At 43.7% G+C, this 18,925-nt stretch overlaps 1 protein-coding gene across 3 annotated transcripts in view; it reads right to left on the bottom strand.

Moving 5' to 3' along the window:
• LOC135396612 (gephyrin-like) overlaps positions 1 to 18,690 on the bottom strand; it is a 29,889-nt gene extending 11,199 nt beyond the window's left edge. For 2 of the 3 annotated variants that reach the window (XM_064627665.1, XM_064627667.1), the window contains exons 1-10: positions 15,461 to 15,616; positions 14,984 to 15,028; positions 14,841 to 14,919; positions 14,253 to 14,310; positions 12,832 to 12,924; positions 9,190 to 9,284; positions 9,063 to 9,129; positions 7,009 to 7,104; positions 4,378 to 4,414; positions 2,102 to 2,224 (exon numbers count right to left, since the gene is read on the bottom strand). In XM_064627665.1, coding sequence (XP_064483735.1) covers positions 2,102 to 2,224; positions 4,378 to 4,414; positions 7,009 to 7,104; positions 9,063 to 9,129; positions 9,190 to 9,284; positions 12,832 to 12,924; positions 14,253 to 14,310; positions 14,841 to 14,919; positions 14,984 to 15,020 — 685 coding nt within the window. In that variant the 5' untranslated portion in view covers positions 15,021 to 15,028; positions 15,461 to 15,616. Of the gene's footprint in view, positions 1 to 2,101; positions 2,225 to 4,377; positions 4,415 to 7,008; positions 7,105 to 9,062; positions 9,130 to 9,189; positions 9,285 to 12,831; positions 12,925 to 14,252; positions 14,311 to 14,840; positions 14,920 to 14,983; positions 15,029 to 15,460; positions 15,617 to 17,736; positions 17,873 to 18,077 lie in introns of those variants that run through there. The other variant, XM_064627666.1, reaches the window with a different exon arrangement.
• Positions 18,691 to 18,925: the final 235 nt, after the last annotated feature.

Below are 18,925 nucleotides of genomic sequence, written 5' to 3'. Positions count from 1 at the left end.
TGGAATCATTACTGTAATTACTGCATTTTCCAGCGTATAATGCACAAGTTATACGTCGCAGAAACTGTCCCGAAAAAGCAGTAGATGTTATCAACTGGTCCGCGTTATACATCAGTTTTTCCTTGAACAGCCGTGCCTAAGAAGATGCCATGCGAACTATAAGCAGACCCCATCCGCTTGACATTTGCGTAAATCGTTCACCGAACTGACACATTGGGGAAATATGGCAAAAAAAGAAAAAGCCAGCATTGTTGAGGAGGAGTATGTTTCCGAATTCTACTTCGACAGCAACTCCATTGAATCGGACTTTGATGGCTTCGAGTAAACACTATGTTCGCAACAGATGTAATAAAAATTGCTTACACTCGATGCAGTGGCTTTGACTACTTTAGACACTAACGGTGATGTAGAGTTTAAGGTGCACCTATCATTGCTGGTACATTCACCCTTACCCTTCACCCTTACCCTTCATTTCACCCTTGTGGTGGGTATTATGCATCGATGCACATTATACGTTAGACATTTCCCAAATTCTGCTGCTTCTCGACGTACGTGTTATACATAGGTGCATTTATATGCCTGAAAATATGGTAATGCACCCCTTCTCTGATATCTGAGCTGAGAGCACAAGGAACACGGACGAAGAATGGAGAAACAGACAGGACTTCTAACTTCAGGACTAACTTCCAACTACGTTTATTGAAGAAAAGGAACAAAGAAGAAACCACCTTCATTGCACACGTGTCACCGTTCTGGGCGCACCAGTTCTGAGGAAGATCAGTTCCTTTTCAGTTAAAGATACAGAAGTTGTGCTTACACACGCATCTTGATGGCTACATATCTCTTCTGCTTCGATTATTTCCCTTGTTAGTTTAGTCTTGTTTCTCGCGACTATATGGCAACCTCGATAGATAGGTTCACATCCATGAGTGTTACAATGATTAGCCAACCACCCCTCTTTTTTCTTGTTGTTCAAATGGTTTCGGTGTTCACGCAAGCGATCATTAATGCATCGCCCAGTTTGACCTATACAGTCATGTCTCGATTATCCGGACACCTTGGGAGTCGTCCCTTTTCGTCCGGGTAACTAAGTCCGGATAGCCGATCCAAGCAAACTTCCGGGGAAACCCCCAAAACTTGGGAGACCTCTTTATAGCTCCAGAAAAGGAAACAAGTAAAAGATCGTTACTTCAGAAATTCTTGCGAAGTGAGATGCTTGAAATTAGTAAGCACGCGTGTGACAGAATCTTGGTAACAGGCACAGCACGCGCTGCATCACCCTTCTGTTCAAAGAAGTGTAATGCCCCAGAAAGTTGGTCCAGCGTACATGTTTTTGTCTTTTTGCAAATGTCTTTGGCATAGGCCAAAAGACAATGCTTCCAGACTGCCTGGACATTGATGTTCACATGTGGATTTCTTGTGCGTGGTGGATACAGGGCACCTCTTCCGCTTATCGTCTACCATCTCTACTGTGTGCCCGCACACACCAAAAAAGAGTGACCTCTGAAGAAAGGGGAGTCAGCCGTACAGAATGCCCCAGTGAAATGCGACCCTTTTCTGAAACAACGCGAACACAGCACATGCCGGGGACAGAAGCCGTTGACACATTTGCGGATAAGCGAATCAGAATGACATAGGTTCTGGAAGATTGGTGCCCGTACTTGCTGTCCGGATACGGATAACGAATTCCGGATAGCCGAGACAAAATCCAATGGTAGCAGGTTCGTTTCCCAGTAATCTAGGCCGGATAATGAGTTTTCCGGATATCTGAACTCCGGATAAGCGAGACATGAGCAGAAGGAGCTGTGATGAAAGAGTGGTATAGCATTTTCCACAAGTGAGTGGTAACTGATACACCACTCTTTCATCACAGCTCCTTCTGCTCCTTTTCTTCAATAAACGTAGTTGGAAGTTAGCGCCCGTCCTGTCTGCTTCTCCGTTCTTCGTTCGTGTTTCTTGCGCTCTCAGCTCAGATGTCTCTAGGCACATAACTAGCCCAACCCTCAACCCTTCTATGATGCTACATTTTTCAGGTAAAAAAGTGTGAATTATGCAAAGGAATATGGTATTCGTTTTCATCAATTCCATCAATACTGCTCACCATCAATGGCAACCTCCTCAACTTCAGTGGTGAAGCATTCTCCGATGATGATAGCTTGCGCTTCTTCGACGTCCACCATTGGGTAAGGAGATTGGCGGGGACGACGAGCTACCTGGGGGAATGCTACAAGCAATGTTTTTCAAAAAGTGCAGCTCGAGGCATTCGTGCAGAAAAATTGACTTGCATTAGTGAAAAACAGAAAGCTACTGGCTCAATTCAAAATGTGATTTTAAATCTTGAGCCTACGTATACTCATTAAATCGAACAGAGAGAGAGAGAAAAAAGAGAGAGAGAGGGCTGGGTTATCTGCCATTTCTGGGAAAAAGGTGCTTAATTTTGTCCATGACTACTATGTATGCAAGGAAGTTTTTAAAATATGCAAATTGTTTATGAAGTGATATGCATAGAATTTACACAAAACAATAATTGTAAAAGATTTTAAAAGCAAAAAATAATTTTGCGTTGCACTACTGAAACATTCAAAACAACGTTTTAAGAGTCTTTGCATTTCCAGCAGCATTAAGGCGTAAAATTTCAACTAGTAATTACACTGAAAATAGTTTTTCTGTGTAGTCTCACTCAGCCACCCAAGACAATGTGCTGGCAGAACAAAGAACAAGTTGCGAGCACATATTGATTTTATTTTCCTCATGTCATCTTTCTCCCACGTACATATTTGCAGAAGGAACAATGTCAAAAGGAAGTTTTTGTAGGTGTAAACAAAGGTATGGAAAATAAATAATTCTGTGCTTGTTTGCTAATTACAAAAATGATCACAAATCGAGAAGTCAAATCTTGAGAAACCTACCTCATTTGAAACGTATGCCAAACTTTTTTTGGCAAATTGTGCTTCTTACGCAATTTTTACTGAGACACTTTTTTTTTGTAGCTGAAATTTATTGAAGTTAATTGGGATTGCATGTGTCCATTAGGTGGACATCCTACTTAATGAATTTTACAGAAGATAGTGTACTGTTATCCAGTGATGGCCACTAACTACTTCTACAGTAGTTTAACTATAACTACTAACTACTTCACGATGGACTAGTTTAACTAGTAGTTCAACTACTTTTCAGGGGAGTAGTTAAAACTACTTCTACATCTATGACTACTTAACGTTGTCCATCAACACCAATCCCTTGTAGTGTTCCTGGACACCTAAATATGAATCACAAGCAGTGATAATGATACTTAAAATATACTCTTGTGCCTACGTCGCTTAATTCACATACTGTCGTAAAATCCACTGCCTGTCTGTTGTATATTATGCGCTGACAAAAGAGCTTGCGGCGGAAATATTTTCTATGGAGTGAAAGCTTCCACTATAAAGGTATGTACAACATACGACAGACCAAGTACGAGTTTTACACTCATGCTCCTTCGTCACAGATCAATGCGCCACATACAAATATTGTGGTGGGTGCCGATTGCGCCACTGTGGACCGTAAAATATTTTCGCTTAGCCACGATGATCGATGACACAGCCATCCTATAGGGTTATGTGCACACCAGTACGGTAACCAAGGTATTACGCAGGCCGCTATGATCGTCAAATACAAAGATTGCGGTGGGATTCTTTCTGTGCCTACGTGATAAACTGAGTTGCAGAATTATTTCACAGCAAATGAGACAACAACAACAACTTTATTTTTGACCTTGGAAAGTGGGGAGTTTCACTTTTTTTTTTCACATCTTTTGTTTCACACTTGTGGCGATGTGTGTGGCGAGCACAGCAAATGAGGCTTCACTAGACAAGCATTAAAAGTGAAGATTAGTACACATGCACGGCACAATTGCTCTGCACCTCCGTTCTCATCAAACAAGTAGCTGAAAGTAAAACTCGGAAGCACAATCGTGCCGTAAAGCTTGCGGCAAAATCGGAAGTAGTTGGAGCCTGCAGAAACCTAACTACTGTAGTTAACTACTCGAAATAGTAGTTTAACTAGTAGTTGCCACTACATTTCTGCAAGTAGTTGATAACTACTTTTTAACAACAATCAGGTAGTTTAACTAGTATAACTACATGTAGTTAACTACTGGCCATCACTGCTGTTATCAATAAGTAGATTTGTATGTGAAACCCTTTCCCTGTAAACAGCAGGACTAATCCTGTGATAATCCTGTCTGCATACAGAAGCTTGCCTGTAAAGTTTCTGACAAATTTTTCCATCAGGATTGTATACAGGTACACTGTGCATAAAGTGTGCACTGGTGCGTGGCTTTATGTTGCAAGACGACTACAATCATGGCTAAAGAAAGTGTAATGCATTACTTACACTGTAAGCCTTTTTGGTTTCCATGAGAATGGCATTTCTATGAGGAACATAACACCTTAATGAAGCAGGAGAGAAAATTCACTGAATAGTGAATCATGCGGGTCACTTGTAAATAATAAATGCTGGTAAGGAAAAGAGCCGCAGCAACCGAAGGTCACAGCAACCGATCAACGGCTTTTAATCCGAGCGAATGAATCCACCCGAGCACGCGTTACACGCGCTAAAGTCCAAAGCCCGTTCCGTCATCGTTCTCTATTTACAACACCCTCCCCGGCCGCACCTTCCTGCACGTCTTTGAATTGGGCGAAAGATTACCAAGCCGGAGTGAACAGCCACTTGCATCCTGAATAACTTAACGGTTATGCTGTAGATCACAGACACGCTGTTGTGTAGCAGGAGTTGGTGGGCATCCAGTATTACGAGGTCTTTGAGTCGACGTTTCACGAGGAGGAGGATGGGGTGTCCTCATCGCCGACAATGAAGCCAAGGAGTCCGAGGAAGAGACCAGGGGCACCACGAAGGTTGCGGAGAGGCCCCTTTCTGGACACATAGCCATCCATTTGGAGCTAGTATACTCCATGACCGCTTCTGACTTTCTACTTGCTTTCCAACATTTTTGCGAGGTGGGGGTACCGTCCTTGATTTATTCGGAATGCTCAGACCTTCCGAACAACAACTTTACTGTGAGATGATGAATGGGGAGTTTCATCACCAAGGGCGATACTCTACCCCCATCGCTGGTGGCGATGTGGGGAATGAAATAATGAGCCCTTTCACAACGTTCGCAGCCTGAGGACCTTCCGGAAGTGCTCCTGTACCCTTTCACTACTTAGCACATGAAATGCCCAAGATTTCGCCACACAGCATCTCATCGAATGGCGATTCATCGTCAAGCGTGCTCCCTAGTTGGAAGCTTCGTGGGAGCGGCTCATACGGACGTTGAAAGAGGCACTGAGACGCTCCCCCGGAAGGAACTACCTGATGTTTGAAGAGATGACAACCAGTTTGTGCAAAGTCAGAGCGCTTGTAAACTCACGTTCGCTTACCAACATTGGCACGGACACCTAGGAGCCCGAGCAGCTCACTCAGTCACACTTCCTGCTGGGTAGATGGGACGTTGCATTATCAGACATCTCTGTAGTCGATCAACAGCATGTCATTGACTCATAGCATAGCCTTTAAGTCATTCAAGATGCAAAGCAACAGTTTTGGAAGCACTGGACTCGGGAATATCTTCTTCGGCTGCAGTCAGCCCACGTGACCAGGTTGTCCGTGGAAACACGACTACAGGAAGGGGACGTAGTTAAAATTCAAACAGACAATGTTTGTCCCACATTTTGGAAGCTGGCTTGTGTGTCGAAAATAATACAAGGTGCAGCTGGGGAGGGTGTTGTAAGTAGAGAGCATTTAGGGAGCCAGGAGCCCTTCACCCTGTTAAAATGATAAGGAAAAGAGCCAGAGCAACCAAAGGTCACAGCAACCGATCAATAGCGTTTAATCCGAGCGAATGAATCCACCCGAGCATGTGTTACACGCGCTAAAGTCCAAAACCCGCTCCGTCATCATTCTCTATTTACAACAAATGCTGTCTATGATGAGGCACACACAGAAAGTACGTTCCGTTTGCAAATATTGGTGCTGTCGGGCTGCACTCACCATTGTGGGGATGCATGCAGGTTAATTTGTCGACTGGCAAATCACAGACACAATTTTGAGAAAAAAAGATGGTGCTGACGCATCTTTCTACGTACACATATTTAAAATGCTTAAGGTGATAGAACTAGGCCCCTCATTATTTGCTGCATGTGGCCATGACATGATGCACTACCCCATCACATTTTTGTATCATATCAGGTGATACCATTCTACAATGATGGGATGCAAAAATTGCGTAGAAGTACATGTGTAGTTTATGTGGGACACAGTGAAAAAAGAAAAAGAAACAAATTGTACAACAAGTTTTCGTGCATTTTTTAAAAATAAGCTTACATTCTGGATACCGCTGGTACATATAGCTAGAAGGTTTCATCATCTCGATTACTAATCTGTCCATTTCCACTGCATCACTTCCACTTCCGTTTCCAGTGCACTTCTGGCTCACATAGCAGAGCCATTTATAGAGAGAATGCGGCCATTAGAAGAATACCCTAAAGTGCGTCACACAAGACCACTGCTGAACGACCTTGTCCATAGTGCTGTATTGTTGTCCAGTCTACAGTGGGTCACTGATACCATACTGATGTAAAGCATTGCTTATGGTGCAAGGGGAGAAGATACCTGAACATTTCATCCTTCGAGAGCCCTTTGTCCTTGAATTACAGATGGCGACACAGCCCCCACAGGCGGCTCTGGGAGGTAAACAGCTGATTCCGGTAAGCTACATTAAGCACAACAAAGCACTGCAGCCTGCAGGCTGCATCAAAATCGTGCCCGCAAGCTGGCCGAGAAGCAGATTCCACTTAGATTCAAACTCTTTTAGTAGTGCAACGATTCTAACATCAAGACAGGCTCCACCGATGAGGTGGCAAAAGATCAAAGAATGGTTAAACTCTATCTATAAATGGCTCTGTGACCCAGCACATATTGCAACAAGTTATTTGTAAAAATGTAGATGTGCACTTGTCTACTCACCTTCATAGCAGAATGAACCTCGGCGGTTTTCTCCCTTCTTTCACAAAGCTGGTCGACAGCATGAGGAATTGCTGGTGCAATAAAGCTTAGCGATTCCTAAAAAGAATGTGATACATTACAATATAAAAGGTTATTTCCCTGCATTACCCAATTACAAGGGAGAGACAACTACAGGAACAAGATGTACAGTGTCGATGAAGGCTCATTTTCACAAACTCTGTAACAGTCGATCCTAATTTAGTTGAACTAGTGTAAGCCTCACACAAATCTGGCACAGTGACTAGGGGTTAAAGGTAACATGTAACCACCGTATTTACTCTCGTATAAGACACACTTTTTTTATCCCCAAAACACTGCGCCATTGTGGGGGTGCATTCAATCCGCGGGGCATTATTGGAACCCAACACTCAAGGTGCACATAACTCTGGTTTTATTCCGAGTTTCTTGCTCACATCATGATTGTTGTCACTGTCACAATTCTCCCACACCAAATGGCCTTCTATTCCATCAAGCTTGTAAGAAAACTCCATGTTCGTTGCATTTGTCATTCATCACTCTGGCGCCAGACGTTCGTTCTCACTACGTGATACGAGGGGCTGTGTGATACTTGCGACCGCAATACTCTGGCTGGCACAGCACATCAAGATACAGCCATGCAACTAAAGTCGGGGTGCGTTTAACACGTGGGGAACAAAAATATTCCAGCATTTCGGCACTCAAGTTGGTGGTGTGTTCAATACATGAGTGCGTCCAACATGAGAGTATAAATACGGTACTTACATTTTGCAGTAACTAGCTACTTTTTGCAAAGGTAACTTGTAAGTGGAACTACTTACCACTACTGGTTAAAATAACTGTAAAATGTAATAGCAGCTAAGTTATTCAGGTATTGCAATATTTCCTGCATGTCAGTTCTCGTGTTATTTTGTCGAAGCCGCAAATGCCTCACCCTTTTTCCCAACGAGAAATTCCACAAATTGTTGTCATCTCATATGCAGCCAGGATGGCTTTAGACTAACTCCCAAGGCCTTAAAGTGGCCCATAGGAAATCCTCCGTTTATAACATAGTTTTACATGCTGCATGTACTATGCTTCGACAGCACAAGCACTACAACACATTTTTTAGTTACATTTATAAGTACAGCTGTGCAAATATACAAAATTTCGTATATGAAATGAATATGTGATGCAATTCGAATGTTATTTGCAACCTAATTTCAGCATTCGGAATTTCCAAATATTTTTCGAATAGTACTGTACAGAGATGCCGCTACCGGCATTCTGCGAGTGGGCTTCGCTTCATTACGTCCAAGAGTTATGTGAAGCCCACTTCACGTCACTGCCATTGTTCTTTTGGTTGCGACTCCATTCTGCAAGACGGCTTCACCTCATTACTCTCTAGGTGAAGCCTGCTTTACACTGTTTAAAATATTCTGCCTCCGAAGTCTACAGCTTCTGTGAGCTTATGGTTAACGCTGTACTCTGGGCACTGCATATTCCAGTTCATGTAGTCCTAACTTCCAGTTATGTTCAGTAACAAATGGAAATATGTGCAGTTTCAAAAAAAAAAGTACAAGAAATTCACAATGTACACATTGAAATGAGGAGATGCACACGAAGCAGGTTGCATGGAACTTGTTGACTCTCAGTGCAGTTCATCTATGCACAATACAGAGGAATCTTCCTCTCACGATGTGTTACGCTTGTGTGAAAAGGCTCACAAGTTTGGACACACAAAACATCATCAAATGAGCACAACATCAAAATATTTCACCATGAGGTATTCAAAATCATTAGAATTGCACCATAATGAGGACGAAAGTACTAAAAAGGCAGACAAATACAAGGACGTCCACACACAAGCAGTGTTTATTGACACACGAATAGCTATCTCTTTGAACTGTGCTAGGAGCTCTTGTTGTTTTCAACAATAAACACTGTTAAGAGTGTGCTGTTTGTGTGTTGATATCCATATGTTTGTGTTTTTAGTGCTTCTATCCTGATGACAATGTACTACCAACAAGCCCAACGGAACGTTTTGCAAAGCACATTACCTGGGCTCCTTTGGTGCTTCCAGGAAGGTTGACAATGATAGTTTGACCTCGTATGCCGCACACAAGGCTGTGCAAGACAACAAAATGGCAGTCATGCTCCATTAAGTCCAGGAAGCTGAAAATTTACCGAGACAGCATGGCCATGGGGGTAATGTCCAGAGATCCCTTGATTATAGCGAGAGCCATCCCAGGTGCTTCCTTTGTGATCACAGCCTTTGTGGCCTATGAATTAAACAAAACTCATTTCATTTGGCAGCACATACGATGGTTTGTTATTTGCCATTTGTTCGATGTAAATCGTGATGCCAATAGGTCAAGGTGGCATCATATATGTCAAAGCAAGGTATTTGTTGTTGCTTCTGTGAGTGTTTCATCATCAGCCCATAATAATTTGCAGTGTGAAATGCGATCAGATTCTGTGTAGTAATAAGTGCTGCAAAGTGTCAGGCATGGGACCAGGGAGAGCTACCAACCTTGCAGGAAAAAAAAATTCTTACGGAGCTGTTGCTTAGCCAGTAGTGCAAGTTTCAGCACAGCATTCTTTCAGGCTGCCCTCTTGGCATTAGGCGACGAATTGTAAATAAACTTTTCTTACACCTCAGTGACCAAAAAAAAAAACGAGGCAAGCGTGAGACATCCTAGCATCTGTAGCTGGAGAGTGCATTATCCCATGAAAATTTTTCAAATTTTGCTACACTTCAAGGATGTACATTTAACACTAAAAAATAACACAGATGCAAAAATCGACCCAGCATGTTGGAGCCACCAGAATTGCACACTGTTTCGTCAAATTCTCAAGATTGTCAACAAGGGTAAGATCAAACTATGGTAAGCAATACTGCTCATGTAACACCAGCTGAACCATTGCAATATAACAAATGAGTAAAACTCATACCATACTCTTTAAACCAGCGATCTTAGTGTTAAACAACTGACTACATTTAGGTGATTTTAAAGACACTTCTTTCGAGAAAATGTGTCGGCCTGTTTATGAGGAACAAGAGCCCAAGTTGTGTGTTTTTTGCAAATGGTGGCAACTTTATCATTTTTGATCCAGGCCCCGTGTAGCGCCAGAACAATGATACTTCTTCCTCAAATGCTTCTGTAGGTGTAATGTTCATTTTCCCAATTAAGGATTTGTAAACAAAATCAAAGCACTTCAGGTTTCCCCCTTCCCCTTTTTGGGAATGGGTCGTTGCGCAGGATTTGGACATGTTTTGTTCACATTCATTCGGAGCCTCATTCAACTTTTTTTTGGGGGGGGAGGGGGGGGGGATTAAAAATTGTCAATCTCCACACTTCATCGATTTAAAATGGAATTAGCCTTATATAACGGTTGTTCAAGGTTGACCGAGACTTTTGCTTGAAAAAAATGAGGGAGTACAGTGAACCCTCGTTAATATGACCCCCGTTAATCTGACATACTTTCTTTATGACCGTTTCTCTCCGTTCCTCCGGAACCGTTCCGCTGCCATGTAAATCCCCCTCGTTAATATGACAAGCCGTTTATCGGACGATGACCAAGATTTCTGTCACAAGTAGGGTCAAACACAGGCATTATCTTCCCGCTATTATGACCGCGTCACATGACCCTCAGAGAAGCCGCCGGGAGAGGCTATCTCGTACCTCGCTCAGAGGGTGACACGTGTTAAAGTATGGCGTCAAGGCTTGGGATATCCGCTGAAATTCCTGACCTCGGGATTATACTCGTATCGCTTTTCAAACAACTGAAGTGCTTAAAAAGGCGGGGACCAGGTCACACTGTGCAGCTGTTTTGACGTAAGGATGTCCGAAACAAAGCGGAAGAGGGATTTGGCAGTCGGAATAAAGAGAGGCATTACTCGAAGGAGGCAAGTGAAGCCCTACAGGTTGCCTTGTTTTTTTTTTAGCAGATAAAGGTCGATAATGTGTTAGCAATTGATGGTGCTATTGTCCATTTAGAAAAATTTGACTGAAAATTGTTTGACGTAGAAAATAAATCATAATTACATCGGCTTTTGTTGTGCGTAGCGGTGTGTCCGGTCCGCGGAGGGTGAGTTTCTCCTGAAAGGAGTACAGAGGGCCGTCCAAAAACGTTCAGATTAAGACGTCTGACGAAAGTTTGTGTCATTTTACCGAATAGCGCGAAAGATTTTGATGTGTGCAATTTGTTTCCCAGAAAAAACTCACCTTACTCGCCCTTACTTCACTTCACCCTTAACTCGCCACTCCAGCTATAACGAGAATGAGGAGGTATGATACCACTTCACTGATGACGTTATAAGGAGAATTCGTTCTGGTTCGCCAGTCAGTGGGGGTCAGCGCCTTGTCCCTTTGCTGCCGTAAACCAGTTTTGCCCATTCTCCCAGAGAATTGGGGATAGAAGGAGCGGCCAAATCATTACCGAGCCAGGAGAAAGGCTTTTCCAGAACCCTGAACAGCAGAGTAGCAGACGACAGCGGAGTAGCAGACAACCTTTCTCTAGACCAATCAGCGAGCGTTCTCCTTATAGCGTCAGCGCGAGGTTCCAGGCAGATCACTGGCTGGTACTGCACTCCACCACCATTGCACACGGTCGCTTTTTGCGGTGTATTTTAAATTCAATTTCTGCGATAATTATGACTTTGTGGTGTGAATTACTTCGCATGGTGCATCTTACTGGCCTACTTAACAGTTTTAAAGGAAGAAAACAGGGTATTAAAAATGACTTCCGTGCTACTTTAATATGACAATTCGCTCTATGACCAACGGAGTGACCACGGAATGGCAGTGGTCATATTAGCGAGGGTTTACTGTAAATGTAATTTTAATAAAATTTTCGAAGGACAAAGTGCAATCCTTCTCGGGCCAGTAGCACATCAGCAGCGGCAGCTATCATGGTGGTGTGCAGTGTATCTGTAGCTGCGGAACAGCAATGCATAATCAAGCTCCTTGTGAAGAAGAACGTCAAACCAGCAGAGCTTTTGCGAAGATTACAGGCACATTGGGGGGAACAAGCTATGCCAAGGGGAAGAGCGTGCAATGGTGCAGACAGTTTGGCGAAAGACGGCATATGGTGACAAATGAACCACATGGACACGTTCGCCCGACAGTAGACACACCGGTGAACATTGCGGGCGTTGAGAAAGCCATCCTTGAGAGCCGGCAAGTAACAGTTCAAGACACTGCCCGAAAAGACCTGGGATGTTGTCCAGAAAGGTCATTCTTGTTCATGACAGTGCCCAGCCTAACAGGGCAAATTTGACAGAAGCAACCCTGGCCGAAATGTGCTGGGAGGTTTTGCCCCATGCCCCTAACAGCCCAGATTTAGCCCCAAGCAATTACCATTTGTTTGGGCCCCTTAAAGAGCACCTTGGAGGGAAGTCCTCCAGAAAGATGTCCTGTGTGACATGTATGTAGTGTACAACAGCAGCCACTTATTTCTGTGCCAAAGGCATCAAAGAGTTGCCACAGCAGTGGCAGCAGCGTCTAGATGCCCACGATGAACACTTTTGAAAACCTGACGTAGTTTGGTGTCTCCCGAACGTTCCGTGGTATTTAAAGAAATAAAAGTATCGGTCAACCTTGAACGACCCTTGTAGATGTCCACTTTGCAATGGCGTAGAATTTGGAATAAGAGTTGTTGGAATTTAGTTCTTGCCAACTTGGAATGTACACTGGTAAAGTAACGAGGTTTACTTGTTACAGTAACTTATTTACTCTTTTCGTGTAGTGCCTATAACTTTCCTACTTCTCCCGCAAGACTGCCTATTCCATTGGGCAAACAGTAATGATTCAACAAAAACAATACCTCTGGCGTGACATCCCGCGCAGAAAATCCTGTTCCACCAGTGGTGAGTATGAGGTTCAGCTTGAGTTCATCGCACCACTTGATGAGACATTCCTAATAATGTAGACAATACATGTTTGAAAGCACAGTACGCTTTAAATATGGCATCCTTTCTAGTATGAATTTTAGTTAATATAGTCAACGCAACCATATATTACGTGTTCTTATGAATTGCAGCCCTATGTATCCATGCAAATTGCATGATGGAATGTTCCTGCCAGCTTGTGACTGCATCTTCCACATTCCTATCTTCTTTTAAATTTGAGGCAATATTACACCAAATAAACACAACTCACAGAGGAAGGCACTCATCTATAAATAAGTCATTGTGGCCCCCACACCATATTACAACTTCAACAACAAGGCAACATCTAATTCAAGTAAGGTATAAAAAATCCAAGCACTATGCCGCATGTCTGTGTTGCTATTGTAATGGCCCCGAAGGCTTGCCCTTCTTTCTGCAACAACTCCCACATCAAACAGAGGGCAAAAAATAATGCACGGGATGTGGTCATAATACAGCCACTTCTCCCCCATTTTTTCTCCTAAGGTAGAGGCATTTTACATAGTTGGACAGGTCAGAAACGTTTGGCTGAGCATCCTGGCATAATATGTGAAGACTGTCTGGGTTAATACATGATCACACAAGGCTTCAATGGCATTCTTGGCCCTGGAAAATATTTTGGGGCATGCAAACATTTTATGGCAAATATACAACGGGGAGTCACCTGCTGGTAGCCTGCATAACATTAAACCTGACAGGTGAGCTAGATGCATCACATACAGAGGTCTCATGCCCATCAGGCACTGCTTGGGGGGGGCACATTCCCCTTGAGTTCAGTCATCCCATAGTGCTCAATTGATCTTAGGTGGCGTGCTGTCCGGCTGGACCTCCTCTCAGCAAAAATTACATTCATGAGCCAAATTTCTGATTTCGCTAGCAGAACTACATTAAAAAAGATCACCACTACAGTCGTGCTCAACTTAAGAAGGAAAAATCTAGTCCGTCAGCTCTCAAAACATTACTGCGCCGCAGATACGATGGCTGGACGCAGAAAGGTCACCCTCCCTCCCTGCACCAGATAATGTAATCCATCATACTCATTCTGCTTCCGTATTGGCTGTTTAACCTGGTCACATGACAGTGCGCTCCCATACAGATGGCGCATGGGGGCGCTGCAATATTTCGCCTGGCGCGCTATTGCTTCTCCTTATCTCCAACGGCATATGTAGTTGACGGACTAGATTTCTTTTCCTTCTAAAGGCGAACACGACTATAGACGTGTCTCATTTTGTTACAGGTCTCCACATCGTGCAAGCCATTTATTAGAATTCAATGTACACTTAGATAGGATGCCCTATATGATGTAGCTGTACAATACCTTGATTTTCTCAATGTCATCTGGAACACACGCACGAGCTGCAACAGTGCTGTTGAACCTGTTCAATTCAGTGTTGAACGGTTTAGTAACCACAGCAGTAGCCTGTAGAAATTGGCTCGGTTTCATCAATGCAGATTAACATTTGAACCGAGATCAACGGTCCCTCTACTTGAATTTAATGCTTAGCTCTGCTGTCACCGAAGCATTCACGTCACAAACTAACATTTGTAAAAAAAAATATATGCATTTTTAATTCCATGTTAGCACTGCAAAGCTACTGTGGCTGTGAGCAATGTACAGACGTTGACAGATAGAGAAGACAGCAGGAAGGAGTGTGGGACAAGGGGGGTTAGTATGCACCCTGGCCTGACTTCAGGGGTAACTGTGCTGACACTCGTCTAGAAAGTCTTGGGAAAACCCAGGGAAAGCCTCAGATAGCATGGCCAGTGGTAGGATTCAAACCCACCACCTCCAAGTGCATGCCGCTGGCGTTTGTAAAAAGGAATTGAGTGTTAACTTCAAGTGTTCTCAAGTCTTGATCTCGGTTCAAAGTTAACCAGCATTGGTGGAACCAGGCCATGTACTCACAAGCTGCGGGATGACAAGATGTGTTGAAGGTTTTGTCCGCTTTCATCTGTTTGTTCATTTGTGGAGCACCTGTCGCTGACTATATGGGGAGAAAAATAAAGATAGAAAAACATTGCGCATTAGCAACAGTATCCATTACTTACTGGTAAGAATTGCAGTTGTGATGATTTCTGGGGCCATTGCTGCCTCTGAAGCACCAAAATGTTGGCAATATAAATGATAGTCATTGCTCAAAAGGGTTGGTTAGAGCACTGGACAATGGGGGGATGACACTTGTACTGGCTTAAATGCACGCGGGTGCTAGGTGGGGTAAGGTGAGTGGGGCAGAGCGTGTTTTACAAAGTTTATGAACGAGATTGCTATTATACTGCCGAAAGTTCGATGACTGGAGGGCGTTCTCATTTTGTAATTTTTTCTTCATGCACTTGCAGCGTAAGCTAAAATATGGGAAATCATGTTGTGATCAACAGGCATATAAAACAAGAAGATATCACACAAGTGAAGCAACAATGCGTGTGTGCTCCTCTGAACATGGAAAGATCAATGGAATGGTCAATCACTCCTTTTTATCAATTTTGTTGTCGTATTCTCTGTCCGGATTGTGACTACGTGGCACCTACAATGCAAGCACGCCAGATACTCCAAGCAAAGGTACTTTGCTGACTTCGCAAAAATTTTGCTTGCTTTGCTTTGGGCACTAGTTGTAAAGTCGTGCCGTGCGTCGTACGGTAAGCACCATGTCACATGGTCCGCCGGCAGCAGGCCACGTGCCACGTGCTCAGGTCACGTGGCGTTGTGTACGTCACCTGGCGCGGGAAACTCAAACTAAAAGAAATCCTCCTCAAAGACATTTACTTGTTATTTCATGATGTGCTCCTCCTTCTTTCTTTTTTTTTAAATATAATTTTTTTCCCACTGTAACTCCCTTTGGAAGTTCCCTGGAAAGGTCTCTAAACTGAAGCCTGAACTGAACTCAACTGCAGCTATTCATGTGTCTATATATCTGTCTATATTTTACCGATTCATTCACGATTCTATCCCGTTTGAATACATCTCCCACTCTTGGCATTCTGATGCTGGTGGTTGCTGAGCCCGGCGCGCAGCTGTCATAATCGTCATAATGTGTCATAAAATGTGTCTGAACATTATGGGATCAACGTACGCTATTTATCTCGGGGAAGATTTTGGCAACGAAAGACGAAAGTCACTGAAAAGGTTAGCCAGCCTCAGAACATCAGTTTCTCTCTTGTTCAAGATTTTGGCACTATAGTTCCGAGTACTTTTATCAAATTTATTTATTTTTTATCAGAAAGAGAAAGGGTATGCAGGATTTACACCATTCTGATGCAAAATGGATTCACTACTACCATATATAGGCGGAGAGGGCCGGGAGGCGTACATCGCCCTCCCTCCCTTTCATATACACAGAGGTCGGGCAGGGTGTCCGGAATTATACGAGACAAATGTTTGAATCCCGGACAAAAAGCTCACCAGACAAACGCTCACCCTCACAGCGTTGAAGCCGGACAAGAGCTTACCACATTTGCAATGGCGTTTTCTCACCGTACGATATATTAGTTGATTGTATTATGAATTATTAATAGTGCCGGAATGAGAATGAAATTTTGCTGCACATCCGCAAAAATATAGTATTACAGCGAATGATGATACGGCATGGGTTGGCGAAAAGCGCCCATATTCCAAACGCGAATTACATATTATGGGCTAGTCGCTTGCGTGTTAGACTAGTGTGCAGGCACGAACTGAAAGACAAAATGTGCATGTTTCAATCACGAGGAATTTTTTAGCCATCAACGTCAATGGGAACCTTCCGAGCTGTCACGGCGGGAAGCGGCAGCCTCCTAACAAGAATGCGTCACAGGCATCCAGATTTTCCACCGGCTGTGTGGAACGTGCTGGATGCAACACTTCAAGATGGAGACCGAACAAGCAACGCCTGCGATGCTTGGAACAACGGCTTCGCAAAGCCAGTCGGACAATCTCACCCAAGCATTTGGAAGTTAATCGAATGCCTACAAGACGATCAGGCTGTTGCCGACACAACACTGCTCCAGGCAACTATCGGAAATCCTCCAGCAAAGAGGGTGAGGCGAGAGACCGTCCGCCTGCAAGCGAGACTGAAGCACCTTTGCCAGCACTATCTAAACAATGGAGATCTCCTGAGGCACCTGGGGGTGGTTGGAAGCTGCATCCGCCTCTGAAGCATAAAAAAAGATAAAAAATAGAATAATAAACATAATACACAGTTCTACTGTTTCAGTTTTTCCAGGAAAACCTCAATTGAAGAGTAGTTTATCAATTTATATTATTAATCATTCATAACGCAATCGCAAAATATACATCGCACGGGGAAAAAACGCCGTTGCAAATGGGGTGAGCTTTTGTCCGGCTTTGACGCTGAATGGGTGAGCTTTTGTCCGTGCCCCCAAATGTTTACAGGATTTTCATGTCCACTCGCAACGGAACACGCAATCCTTAGGATATCCTTCGAAACGTTCATCTTTGTCAGCTGGGTACAGACAGCCCAGAGGGGGCCTGGCCCCGGCCACCTGGGGAGTTTCGGGGGGGCTAAGGCCCCCCCCAAGATTGGGCATATTCTTTGATATTGCAACATACTTCAGAAGTGCAAGTTTAAGCATGTGGCCTACATGCTAATCTGAACTATATTGGCCCAAGCCAGAAGGTATGCTGACATTGTCAGCTGTCCACTCAACAAGGAACCTTGCCAACGTGCTTTTACTGCTATCTACGAGATGTCGCTGTGAGGAACAGCATAGCAGCAACTCCCATTGCAAGGTTGTAACAGACATTACTAAGTTTTATACCTCTGGTTATGCCTGGTGGATGTAATAGCCTCAACAATCCAGATACAAACCAGTGTCCTTGAGTCAGTCGACACAACTCCTTCAAACGGTAGCCATTCTGAGCAGCTTGGTCAAAATGGTTGCAATCACATTTTGCTTCATGTGGATGGCCTCTTAAAAGAGTGGCAAGGAAGCAAGTGCCTGCCACTGTAACGAAAGAGAGCACCAGGAATAGACAAGATTTCTTTGTGGCATTCTTTGGCAAGTGGGCACTGCTAGAAAACAAACTAGGCTAGGAAGCTAGCAGCAGTGATTATGGTGTACCACATCTTAAAACAGTTATAGGACTGTGTTCTTGTGCTACTAGAACGGACAATACATCAGTATTATTTGGGATGGCAACAGCTCTTACTTGTTGGTGCTGGTCAGGTCTTATCATGTGAATAAAACATGCCAATGGATTACATTGTAAGGCTCCAATTCAGACTCGACTAACCAGTTTGTCTCGATGCATGGACATAAGTGTATACACGTCTAATGTCCATAGAACGAGCGTCGAAATGCGGGGTAGTTGGTAACAGCACATAATGATAAAGGGTATAGCAGCCAGGGACAAGGACAAGGAAGCGCACAAACAAACTCCAGAAGAACATTGAAAAAGGAATTCCCCTTTGCACTGGAAATAAACTGAACGAGCGTCGAAATGCGGGGTAGTTGGTAACAGTACATAATGATAAAGGGCATAGCAGCCAGGGACAAGGACAAGGAAGCGCACAAACAAACTCCAGAAGAACATTCAAAAAGGAATTCCCCTTTGCACTGGAAATAAACTGAACGAGTGTCGAAAGCGGGGTAGTTGGTAACAGTACATAATGATAAAGGGTATAGCAGCCAGGGACAAGGACAAGGAAGCGCACAAACGAACTCCAGAAGAACATTCAAAAAGGAATTCCCCTTTGCACTGGAAATAAACTTAACGAGCGTCGAAATGCGGGGTAGTTGGTAACAGTACATAATGATAAAGGGTATAGCAGCCAGGGAGAAGGACAGGGAAGCACACAAACAAACTGCAGTTCGTTTGTGCACACTTCCTTGTCCTTGTCCCTGGCTTCTATACCCTTGTGGAAGACTACACAGCGAGGCAGGTTGACGATGTGTTTATTACCGCGAATGAGATAAGAATGATATGAACGAGATGCTCGTCACGTGAGGGGGAGGCATGTGATGACTCATTGTCGTCTTCAGCTATGGATTCAACAA

Source organism: Ornithodoros turicata, chromosome 6, assembly GCF_037126465.1.
Source record: "Ornithodoros turicata isolate Travis chromosome 6, ASM3712646v1, whole genome shotgun sequence".
NCBI classification, from domain to species: Eukaryota; Metazoa; Arthropoda; class Arachnida; order Ixodida; family Argasidae; genus Ornithodoros; species Ornithodoros turicata.
This window is presented reverse-complemented; position numbering and strand designations above follow the sequence as displayed.